The sequence below is a fragment of the Oncorhynchus mykiss genome, chromosome 10 (genome assembly GCF_013265735.2).
Source record: "Oncorhynchus mykiss isolate Arlee chromosome 10, USDA_OmykA_1.1, whole genome shotgun sequence".
NCBI classification, from domain to species: Eukaryota; Metazoa; Chordata; class Actinopteri; order Salmoniformes; family Salmonidae; genus Oncorhynchus; species Oncorhynchus mykiss.
Window position 1 is genome coordinate 6,790,176 of NC_048574.1, and position 12,555 is coordinate 6,802,730.

At 45.4% G+C, this 12,555-nt stretch overlaps 1 protein-coding gene across 1 annotated transcript in view; it reads left to right on the plus strand.

Annotated features, from left to right (window-relative positions):
• The window catches only part of hpda (4-hydroxyphenylpyruvate dioxygenase a), a 23,010-nt gene extending 11,324 nt beyond the window's left edge, over positions 1-11,686 (plus strand). The window contains exons 11-14 of the mRNA XM_036989593.1: positions 2,540-2,611; positions 5,007-5,129; positions 5,405-5,521; positions 11,390-11,686. Of these exons, the coding sequence (XP_036845488.1) occupies positions 2,540-2,611; positions 5,007-5,129; positions 5,405-5,521; positions 11,390-11,476 (399 nt within the window). The 3' untranslated portion in view covers positions 11,477-11,686. The remainder of the gene's footprint in view (positions 1-2,539; positions 2,612-5,006; positions 5,130-5,404; positions 5,522-11,389) is intronic.
• The last annotated feature ends 869 nt before the right edge of the window (positions 11,687-12,555 follow it).

Genomic DNA, 12,555 nt, shown 5'->3' on the forward strand with positions numbered 1-12,555 from the left:
CCATTTAAGAATGATGGAGACCACTGTGTTCTTGGGGACCTTCAATGCTGTAGAATGTTTTTGGTATCCTTCCCCAGATCTGTGCCTTGACACATTTCTGTCTCGGAGCTCTACGGACAATTCCTTCGACCTCATGGCTTGGTTTTTGCTCTGACATGCACTGTCAACTGTGGGACCTTATATAGACAGGTGTGTGCCTGTCCAATCAATTGAATTTCCCATAATCGGACTCCAATCAAGTTGTAGAAACATCTCAAGGATGATCAATGGAAACAGGATGCACCTGAGCTCAATATTGAGTCTTATAGCAAAGGGTCTGAATAGGGAGGAGGTTCTGCCCTGTCCTGTGCTGGTGTATGTGGACCATGTTAATTCCTTAGTGATGTGGACACAGAGGAACTTAAAGCTCTCGATCTGTTCCACAACAGCCATGTCGTTGTGGATGGGGGCGTTCTCGGCCCTCCATTTCCCGTTGTCCACGATCAGCTTCTTTGTCTTACTGAGGGAGAGGTTGTTATCCTGGCACCACACTGCCAGGCCTCTGACATCCTCCCTGTAGGCCGTCTCATCGTCGTCGGTGATCAGGCCTACCACCGCTGTGTCGTTGGCAAATTTAATGTTGGTGTTGGAGTTGTGCGTGGGCACGCGGATGAACGGGGAGTACAGGAGTGGGGCTGATCACGCATCCGATGGGCCCCCGTGTTGAGGGTCAGTGTGGCAGATTTGTTGTTGCCTACCCTCACCACCTGGGGGAAGCCCATCAGTAAGTCTAGGATCCAGTTGCAGAGGGATGTGTTGTTGCCTACCCTCACCACCTGGGGGAAGCCCATCAGTAAGTCTAGGATCCAGTTGCAGAGGGATGTGTTGTTGCCTACCCTCACCACCTGGGGGAAGCCCATCAGTAAGTCTAGGATCCAGTTGCAGAGGGATGTGTTGTTGCCCACCCTCACCACCTGGGGGAAGCCCATCAGTAAGTCTAGGATCCAGTTGCAGAGGGATTTGTTGTTGCCTACCCTCACCACCTGGGGGAAGCCCATCAGTAAGTCTAGGATCCAGTTGCAGAGGGATTTGTTGTTGCCCCAGGGTCCTTAGTTTAGTGATGAGCTTGGACGGCACTATGGTGTTGAATGCTGATCTGTAGTTAATGAACAGTATTCTCACATAGGTGTTCCTTTTGTCCAGGTGGGAGAGGGCATTCTGAAGTGCAATATAATATATATCTGTGGATCTGTTGGGGCGGTATGGGAATTTGAGTGGGTCTAGGGTGTCTGGGATGATGGTGTTGATGTGAGCCATGACCATCTTTTATTAACATTTCATGGCTACAGATTTGACGAGGTGATTTTTACTGGTTACCTTGGCGTTCTTGGGCACGGGATTATGGTGGTCTGCTTGAAACGTACCTATTACAGACTGGGTCAGGGAGAGGTTGAAAATGTCAGTAAAGACACTTGCCATCTGGTCAGCGCATGCTCTGAGTACGGGTCCTGGTAATCCGTCTGGGCATTGTGAATGTTAACCTGCTTAAACATCTTACTGACATTGGCTACGGAGAGCATGATCACACAGTCATCTGGAACAGCTGATGCTCTCATGCATGGTTCAGTGTTGCTAGTATCGAAGCGAGCATAGAAGGTATTTTGCTCATCTGGTACGCTCGTGTCACTGGACAGTTTGGGACTGGGTTTCCCGTAATAGTTTGCAACCCCTCCACATCTGATGAGCGTCAGAGCCGGTGTAGTAGGATTTGATCTTGGTCCTGTATTGACGGTTCGTCGGAGTGTTTTGCAGGATTTCTTATAAAATACCGGATTAATGTTCCACTCCTTCAAAGCAGCAGCTCTAGCCTTTAGCTCAGTGCGGATGTTGCCTGTAATCCATGGCTTCTGGTTGGGATATGTACGTATTGTCACTGTGGCGACGACGTCGTCGATGCACTTATTGATGAAGCCGGTGACTGATGTGGTATACTCCTCAATGCCATCGGATGAATCCCGGAACATATTCCAGTCTGTGCTCGCGAAACAGTCCTGTAGCTTAACATCCGCTTCATCTCACCATTTCCGTATAGAGCGTGTCACTGGTACTTCCTGCTTTAGTTTTTACTTGTAAGCAGGAATCAGGAGGATAGAGTTATGGTCGGATTTTCCAAATGGAGGGCGAGGGAGAGCTTTGTATGCGTCTCTGTGTGTGGAGTAAAGGTGGTCTAGAGTTTTTTCGCCTCTAGTTGCACAGATGACATGCTGCTAGAAATAAGGTCAAACGGATTTCAGTTTTCCGGCATTCAAGTTACCGGCCACTAGGAGCGCCGCCTCTAGATGAGCATTTTCTTGTTTACTTATGGCCCAGTACAGCTCTTTGATTGAGGTCTTAATGCCATCATCGGTTTGTGATGGTAAATAGACAGCTACGAAGAATATAGATGAAAACTCTCTTGGTAAATAGTGTGGTCTACAGCTTATCATGAGGTATTTTATCTAGCCGCCTGTGTTTATGTTTGTGTCAGGATTTTAACTTGATTGTGGCCTTATTTCAACAGGAGTATTGTGACTACAATGGAGGGCCTGGTGTCCAGCACATCGCCCTGAACACATCCGACATCATTCAAGCTGTAAGTCAATCATATATTTTCTGACTAAGAAATAAATACAACATTACAGTGCCTTCAGAAAGTATTCATACCCCTTGACTTATTCCACATTTTGTTGTTACAGCCTGAATTCAAAATGAATAAAATCGATTTTTCACCTCACCAATCTTCACACAATATATCATAATGACAAAGTGAAAACATTGTTTTAGAAATGTTTGCAAATTTGTTGATAATGAAATACAGAAATATCTAATTGACATAAGTATTCACACCACAGTGTCAATACTTTGTAGAAGCACCTTTGGCAATGATTAAGAGCTTTCCACACCTGGATTGTGCAACATTTGCCCATTATTGTCTAAATTCTTCAAGCTCTGTCAAATTGATTACTGATCATTGCTAGAGAACCATTTTTACATTTTCAAGTAGATTTAAGTCAAAACTCGGGAACATTGACTGTCTTCTTGGTAAGTAACTCCAGTGTAGACTTGGCCTTGTGTTTTAGGTCATTGTCCTGCTGAAATGTGAAATAATCTCCCAGAGTCTGGTGGAAAGCAGACTGAACCAGGTTTTCCTCTAGGATTTAGCCTGTGCTTAGCTCCATTCTGTTTCTTTTTTATCCTGAGAAACTCCCCAGTCCTTAATGATTACAATAATACTCATAACATGATGCAGCCACCACTTATAATTGAAAATATGGAGAATTGGATTTGCCCGAAACATAACACTTTGTATTCAGGAAAAAAAACATGAATTGCTTTGCACACATTTTTTGCAGTATTACTTTAGTGCCTTGTTGCAAAGGCACTAAACTAAAGGCACTATATTTTTTATTCTGTATAGGTTTCCTTTTTTTCACTCTGTCAATTAGGTTAGTATTGTGGAGTAACTACAATGTTGTTGATCCATCCTCAGTTTTCTATCACAGCCATTAAACTGTAACTGTTTTTAAGTCACCATTGGCCGCATGGTGACATTCCTGAGTGGTTTCCTTCCTCTCCGGAAACTGAGTTAGGAAGGACACCTGTATATTTGTAGTGACTGTGTGTATTGATACACCATCCAAAGTGTAATTAATAACTTCACCATGCTCAAAGGGATATTCAATTCTTATTTGTTTATTTACCGATTAGGTACCCTTCTTTGCGAGGCATTAGAAATCCTCCCTGTGGTTGAATCTGTGTTTGAAATTCACTGCTCGAAATACATATATTGTATGTGTGGTGTACAGAGATAGTCATTCAAAAAATAATGTCAAACACTATTGTTGCACACAGAGTGAGTCCATGGAATTTATTATGTGATTTTGTAAAAGCACATTTTTTATTCCTGAACTTCTTTAGGTTTGCCTTAAAGGGGTTGAATACTTATTGACTCAAAACTTTTCAACTTTACACGTTTTATTAATTTGTAAACATTTTGGAAAAACATAATTCCACTACGACATTATGGATTATTAGGTACCCAACACTCTCAATGTAATCCATTTTAAATTTAGGCTGTAACACGATACTGAAAAAAGTCAAGGGGTGTGAATACTTTCTGAAAGGTACTGCATATCAGTTGAATATTTACAATCCATGCAGATTCATAGCTTTAAAACTTCTTCAGGATTGGTAGGTCCCCTGCGGGACGGTTCAGCTAACGTAGGCTAATGCGATTAGCATGAGGTTGTAAGTAACAAGAACATTTCCCAGGACATAGACATATCTTATATGAACAGAAACCTTAATTTCTTGTTAGCTACTGTAAATTGGACAGTGCAGTTAGACTATTACAGTGAAAGAATACCATGCTATTGTTTGAGGAGAGTGCACAGTTTTGAACATGAACAGTTTTGAACATTAACAGTTATTAATAAGGAAATTAGGCACATTTGGGCAGTCTTGATACAACATTTTGAACAGAAATGCAATGGTTCATTGGATCAGTCTGAAACTATGCATATACACTTCTAGTGGCCAAAATTGCTCCTGGGCTGGAATAATACATTTCAAAGATGATGGTACAAACAAAATTCCAAAAAAACGATAGTTTTTTTTCTTTGCATTATCTTTTACCAGATCTAATGTGTTATACTCTCCTACATTCCTTTCACATTTCCACAAACTTCAAAGTGTTTCCTTTAAATGGTACCAAGAATATGCATATCCTTGCTTCAGGGCCTGAGTTAGGGCAGTAATTTTAGGCGAAAATTGAAAAAAAAAGACATTCTAAGTAAGCAAGCACAGGCAAGACTTGCCCTAAGACATAGCTGTATACTCCTCCTACTCCATGGCATACAGCTATGTCTCAGGGCAAAAGCAAGCCATTGGAAATACTGCATAACCATCAGCTTCATTCACCCCGTCTTCTTCTCTTGAGTTAAGCAAGTAGTGACAGGCTAAAGATCATCTACCCTGTCTTAAAACAGATCGTGAACCTCCGAGCCCGGGGGATGGACTTCCTGGCAGCCCCTGATGCTTACTATGAGAGCCTGAGGGAGAACCTCAAGACATCCAAGATCAAGGTGAAGGAGGACCTCAAGAGGCTACAGGTATATAGAGCGTCATGTCTTTAATCACATACTGGGGCTCTTTCTCAAGTCATCTTTCTTTGATTCCTCACATCCTCTCCTCTCGATCCTTTCTCAAAACGTATTGAAGGAAAAAGTCCTAGGTTCCTTCCCTCTGACCGTTTTAAGAAGCAAGGCACAAGGAATCGAGGACAGACAACTTGAGAGAGAGCCTGAGTGTAATCTAAATCAGAGCTGATGCTCAGTGTCCAAATGTCCTTATTCATTCTCTCTCTGTCTGTCTTGGCTGAGTCAAGGAACTGAAAATCTTAGTTGACTTCGATGACAAGGGCTACCTGCTCCAAATCTTCACCAAACCCGTGCAGGACCGACCAACCCTTTTTTTGGAAGTCATTCAGCGTCACAACCACTTTGTAAGTGATACCAGATACTAGAGACCAGAAGTCAATTAGCTAACCCTTTGATTATGAGGGATTCTCAAATACCTTTCATTGAAAAACCACAAATGCCAGATTCTCAGTCATTCAGCGAAACAACCACTTTGTAAGTAATACCAGATACTAGGAGACCAGAAGTCAATTAGCTTTCCCTCTGATTACGAGGGATTCTCAAATACCTTTAATTTAAAAACCACAAATGCCAGATTCTCAGTCATTCAGCGTCACAACCACTTTGTAAGTGATACCAGATACTAGGAGACCAGAAGTCAATTAGCTTTCCCTCTGATTACGAGGGATTCTCAAATACCTTTCATTTAAAAACCACAAATGCCAGATTCTCAGTCATTCAGCGTCACAACCACTTTGTAAGTATACCAGATACTAGGAGACCAGAAGTCAATTAGCTTTCCCTCTGATTATGAGGGATTCTCAAATACCTTTCATTTAAAAACCACAAATGCCAGATTTTCAGTCATTCAGCATCACAACCACTTTGTAAGTATACCAGATACTAGGAGACCAGAAGTCAATTAGCTTTCCCTCTGATTACGAGGGATTCTCAAATACCTTTCATTTAAAAACCACAAATGCCAGATTCTCAGTCATTCAGCGTCACAACCACTTTGTAAGTATACCAGATACTAGGAGACAAGAAGTCAATTAGCTTTCGCTCTGATTACGAGGGATTCTCAAATACCTTTCATTTGAAAACCACAAATGCCAGATTCTCATAGTCAAAATATTATTTTTTTGGTGAAATTAAAACTACCTATAAAAGTGGCCCGGTTTCACTTGTATACGTATCTATTGCTATCTCTTTATAGGGGGAGTGTAGTCCAATAGCCCCCATTTCTCACTCCCTTTCCCTCTCTCTCTCAGCCCTTTATAGGGGGAGTATAGTCCAATAGCCCCCATTTCTCTCTCTCTCTCTCTCTCTCTCTCTCTCTCACACACACACACAGCCCTTTATAAGGGGAGTATAGTCCAATAGCCCCCATTTCTCTCTCTCTCTCTCTCTCTCTCACACACACACACACACAGCCCTTTATAAGGGGAGTATAGTCCAATAGCCCCCATTTCTCTCTCTCTCTCTCTTTCACAGCCCTTTATAAGGGGAGTATAGTCCAATAGCCCCCATTTCTCTCTCTCTCTCTCTCTCTCTCTCTCTCTCTCTCTCTCTCTCTCTCTCTCTCTCTCTCTCTCTCTCACACACACACACACACAGCCCTTTATAAGGGGAGTATAGTCCAATAGCCCCCATTTCTCTCTCTCTCTCTCTTTCACAGCCCTTTATAAGGGGAGTATAGTCCAATAGCCCCCATTTCTCTCTCTCTCTCACACACACACACACACAGCCCTTTATAAGGGGAGTATAGTCCAATAGCCCCCATTTCTCTCTCTCTCTCTCTTTCACAGCCCTTTATAAGGGGAGTATAGTCCAATAGCCCCCATTTCTCTCTCTCTCTCTCTCTCTCTCACACACACACACACACACAGCCCTTTATAAGGGGAGTATAGTCCAATAGCCCCCATTTCTCTCTCTCTCTCTCTCTCTCTCTCTCTCTCTCTCTTTCACAGCCCTTTATAAGGGGAGTATAGTCCAATAGCCCCCATTTCTCTCTCTCTCTCTCTTTCACAGCCCTTTATAAGGGGAGTATAGTCCAATAGCCCCCATTTTCTCTCTCTCTCTCTCTTTCACAGCCCTTTATAAGGGGAGTATAGTCCAATAGCCCCCATTTCTCTCTCTCTCTCTCTTTCACAGCCCTTTATAAGGGGAGTATAGTCCAATAGCCCCCATTTCTTTCTCTCTCTCTCTCTCTCTCTCTCTCTCTCTCTCTCTCTCTCTCTCTCTCTCTCACACACACACACACACAGCCCTTTATAGGGGGAGTATAGTCCAGTAGCCCCAATTTATCTCTTTCTCTCTCACACATACACAAAGTCCCCACATACCCTTGTAAGTTCATAAAACCAGCAACACGTGTGTTCGCTCGCGCGTGTTAACACCTGTTTACCGGCTGCCACCCAGGGCAAACACGAGACAGAGTCATAAACGATAAGGAAATCTATCACAGGTGCAGATTAAAGACCGACTGTAGCAGAGAGACCTGGAACTGAGGTAGAGTTGTGGACTGTTCATTTGGGTTTCTAACCAAGTGGGGCGGCAGGGTAGCCTAGTGGTTAGAGCGTTGGACTAGTAACCGGAAGGTTGCAAGTTCAAACCCCCGAGCTGACATGGTACAAATCTGTCGTTCTGCCCCTGAACACCCACTGTTCCTAGACCGTCATTGAAAATAAGAATTGGAATTGGTTCTTAACGCCTTCTTAAATAAAAGTAAAAAATATATATATATTTTAAGAAAGTCCCCTCTCACTACCTGTTAGAACAGGCTCCATCAGTCACACGTGGGCGTTTCACAGTCTAGTGATGTGATTGGTTATGCCTGAAACTCATGTGCAGGGGATTGGTTGAAACTCAAAACATGTAGGTACACCACACCAAAGGGACCGTGGGAGAAACCGCCAACATGTTTCTCGGTCTTTACCATCTTGATCTTTTTTTATTACGCTTTCATATGGAGCTCATATAAATGAAATGTTCTGGGGCGAGCTGGCGTTTGAACATACAACTCTGGGGCAGTGTTTAAGTCTTTAGCCACGGTCTCAGGAAGTCAACACCAAAGACACCACAGACCTTCTCCTTGACAATAACCAAAAAGCTGTCAGTGAATTCATACTTTCAGCCGTTACAAATGACACGGATCTCTGAATGGGGGGGCAGCAGGGTAGTCTAGTGGTTAGAGTGTAGGGGGGGTAGGTAGTCTAGTGGTTAGAGTGTAGGGGGGGCAGGGTAGTCTAGTGGTTAGAGTGTAGGGGGGGCAGGGTAGTCTAGTGGTTAGAGTGTAGGGGGGGCAGGGTAGTCTAGTGGTTAGAGTGTAGGGGGGGCAGGTAGTCTAGTGGTTAGAGTGTAGGGGCAGCAGGGTAGTCTAGTGGTTAGAGTGTAGGGGCAGCAGGGTAGTCTAGTGGTTAGAGTGTAGGGGGGGCAGGGTAGTCTAGTGGTTAGAGTGTAGGGGCAGCAGGGTAGTCTAGTGGTTAGAGTGTAGGGGGGGCAGGGTAGTCTAGTGGTTAGAGTGTAGGGGGGGCAGGTAGTCTAGTGGTTAGAGTGTAGAGGGGGGCAGGTAGTCTAGTGGTTAGAGTGTAGGGGGGGCAGGGTAGTCTAGTGGTTAGAGTGTAGGGGGGGCAGGTAGTCTAGTGGTTAGAGTGTAGGGGGGGGCAGGGTAGTCTAGTGGTTAGAGTGTAGGGGCAGCAGGGTAGTCTAGTGGTTAGAGTGTAGGGGGGGCAGGGTAGTCTAGTGGTTAGAGTGTAGGGGGGGCAGGTAGTCTAGTGGTTAGAGTGTAGAGGGGGGCAGGTAGTCTAGTGGTTAGAGTGTAGGGGGGGTAGGGTAGTCTAGTGGTTAGAGTGTAGGGGGGGCAGGGTAGTCTAGTGGTTAGAGTTTAGGGGGGGGGCAGGTAGTCTAGTGGTTAGAGTGTAGGGGGGGCAGGTAGTCTAGTGGTTAGAGTGTAGGGGCAGCAGGGTAGTCTAGTGGTTAGAGTGTAGAGGGGGGCAGGTAGTCTAGTGGTTAGAGTGTAGGGGGGGGCAGGTAGTCTAGTGGTTAGAGTGTAGGGGGGGTAGGTAGTCTAGTGGTTAGAGTGTAGGGGAGGTAGGTAGTCTAGTGGTTAGAGTGTAGGGGAGGTAGGTAGTCTAGTGGTTAGAGTGTAGGGGGGGGCAAGTAGTCTAGTGGTTAGAGTGTAGGGGGGGGCAGGTAGTCTAGTGGTTAGAGTGTAGGGGGGGTAGGTAGTCTAGTGGTTAGAGTGTAGGGGAGGTAGGTAGTCTAGTGGTTAGAGTGTAGGGGAGGTAGGTAGTCTAGTGGTTAGAGTGTAGGGGGGGTAGGTAGTCTAGTGGTTAGAGTGTAGGGGAGGTAGGTAGTCTAGTGGTTAAAGTGTAGGGGCGGCAGGGTAGTCTAGTGGTTAGAGTGTAGGGGGGGGCAGGTAGTCTAGTGGTTAGAGTGTAGGGGGGGGGCAGGTAGTCTAGTGGTTAGAGTGTAGGGGGGGGCAGGTAGTCTAGTGGTTAGAGTGTAGGGGCAGCAGGGTAGTCTAGTGGTTAGAGTGTAGGGGCAGCAGGGTAGTCTAGTGGTTAGAGTGTAGGGGGGGGCAGCAGGGTAGTCTAGTGGTTAGAGTGTAGGGGCGGCAGGGTAGCCTAGTGGTTAGAGTGTAGGGGCAGCAGGGTAGTCTAGTGGTTAGAGTGTAGGGGCAGCAGGGTAGTCTAGTGGTTAGAGTGTAGGGGGGGGCAGGTAGTCTAGTGGTTAGAGTGTAGGGGGGGGCAGGTAGTCTAGTGGTTAGAGTGTAGGGGGGGCAGGTAGTCTAGTGGTTAGAGTGTAGGGGCAGCAGGGTAGTCTAGTGGTTAGAGTGTTTGGGCAGCAGGGTAGTCTAGTGGTTAGAGTGTAGGGGGGGGCAGCAGGGTAGTCTAGTGGTTAGAGTGTAGGGGCGGCAGGGTAGCCTAGTGGTTAGAGTGTAGGGGCAGCAGGGTAGTCTAGTGGTTAGAGTGTAGGGGCAGCAGGGTAGTCTAGTGGTTAGAGTGTAGAGGAGGTAGGTAGTCTAGTGGTTAGAGTGTAGGGGCAGCAGGGTAGTCTAGTGGTTAGAGTGTAGGGGCGGCAGGTAGTCTAGTGGTTAGAGTGTAGAGGAGGTAGGTAGTCTAGTGGTTAGAGTGTAGGGGCAGCAGGGTAGTCTAGTGGTTAGAGTGTAGGGGCAGCAGGATAGTCTAGTGGTTAGAGTGTAGAGGAGGTAGGTAGTCTAGTGGTTAGAGTGTAGGGGCGGCAGGGTAGCCTAGTGGTTAGAGTGTAGGGGCGGCAGGTTGGCCTAGTGGTTAGAGTGTAGGGATGGCAGGTAGCCTAGTGGTTAGAGTGTAGGGGCGGCAGGGTAGCCTAGTGGTTAGAGTGTAGGGGCGGCAGGTTGGCCTAGTGGTTAGAGTGTAGGGGCGGCAGGGTAGCCTAGTGGTTAGAGTGTAGGGGTGGCAGGTTGGCCTAGTGGTTAGAGTGTAGGGGGGGCAGGGTAGCCTAGTGGTTAGAGTGTAGGGGCGGCAGGGTAGCCTAGTGGTTAGAGTGTAGGGACGGCAGGGTAGCCTAGTGGTTAGAGTGTAGGGGGGGGGCAGGTAGCCTAGTGGTTAGAGTGTAGGGGGGGGCAGGTAGCCTAGTGGTTAGAGTGTAGGGGCGGCAGGGTAGCCTAGTGGTTAGAGTGTAGGGACGGCAGGGTAGCCTAGTGGTTAGAGTGTAGGGTGGGCAGGTAGCCTAGTGGTTAAAGTGTAGGGGCGGCAGGGTAGTCTAGTGGTTAGAGTGTAGGGGGGGTAGGTAGTCTAGTGGTTAGAGTGTAGGGGCGGCAGGGTAGCCTAGTGGTTAGAGTGTAGGGGGGGCAGGTAGCCTAGTGGTTAGAGTGTAGGGGCAGCAGGTAGCCTAGTGGTTAGAGTGTAGGGGCGGCAGGGTAGCCTAGTGGTTAGAGTGTAGGGGGGGCAGGTAGCCTAGTGGTTAGAGTGTAGGGGCGGCAGGTAGCCTAGTGGTTAGAGCGTTCGACTAGTAACCGGAAGGTTGCAAGTTCAAACCCCTGAGCTGACAAGGTACAAATCTGTCGTTCTGCACCTGAACAAGGCAGTTAACCCACTGTTCCTAGGCCGTTATTGTAAATAATAATTTGTTCTTAACTGACTTGCCTAGTTAAATAAAGGTCAAATAAAAAAATGAACTGATGATGTAACAGAGCTTTAATAAATACGTGTGTGTGTGTGTGTGTGTGTGTGTGTGTCCCATCACAGGGCTTCGGGGCAGGAAACTTCAAGTCTCTGTTCGAGGCCATTGAGAAGGACCAGGATGCTAGGGGCAACCTGACCGTTTACAACTAATATCACACCACCATTGTACGGCCACACCAACAAAGCCAAGTTCAATACGTTGTACTGAATGTCCGATGTTGTAGGGCTCTGCTTAAAGAGATTTAGAACAGAGATGTAGCACCTATTTTGATAAATGTATGGGACAAGTTGTTGAAAGCAATCTGTGAAATGTCTCTATTCTACGATCAATGCGATTAAATGCCTCAGCTTTCCACCTTTTATCTTTTGTAAGTTAAATGGCAGAATATATCTCGCCAGGGGACCACACAATGATAATTCTGATATATATCTCGCCAGCAGACCACACAATGATAATTCTGATATATATCTCCCCAGCAGACCAGAAAATGATAATTCTGATATATATCTCACCAGCAGACCACACAATGATAATTCTGATATATATCTCGCCAGCAGACCACACAATGATAATTCTGATATATATCTCACCAGCAGACCACACAATGATAATTCTGATATATATCTCACCAGCAGACCACACAATGATAATTCTGATATATATCTCGCCAGCAGACCACACAATGATAATTCTGATATATATCTCACCAGCAGACCACACAATGATAATTCTGATATATATCTCACCAGCAGACCACACAATGATAATTCTGATATATATCTCGCCAGCAGACCACACAATGATAATTCTGATATATATCTCACCAGCAGACCACACAATGATAATTCTGATATATATCTCGCCAGCAGACCACACAATGATAATTCTGATATATATCTCGCCAGCAGACCACACAATGATAATTCTGATATATATCTCACCAGCAGACCACACAATGATAATTCTGATATATATCTCACCAGCAGACCACACAATGATAATTCTGATATATATCTCGCCAGCAGACCACACAATGATAATTCTGATATATATCTCGCCAGCAGACCACACAATGATAATTCTGATATATATCTCACCAGCAGACCACACAATGATAATTCTGATATATATCTCGCCAGCAGACCACACAATGATAATTCTGATATATATCTCGCCAGCAGACCACACAATGATAATTCTGATATATATCTGAAAAATGTACATTAAT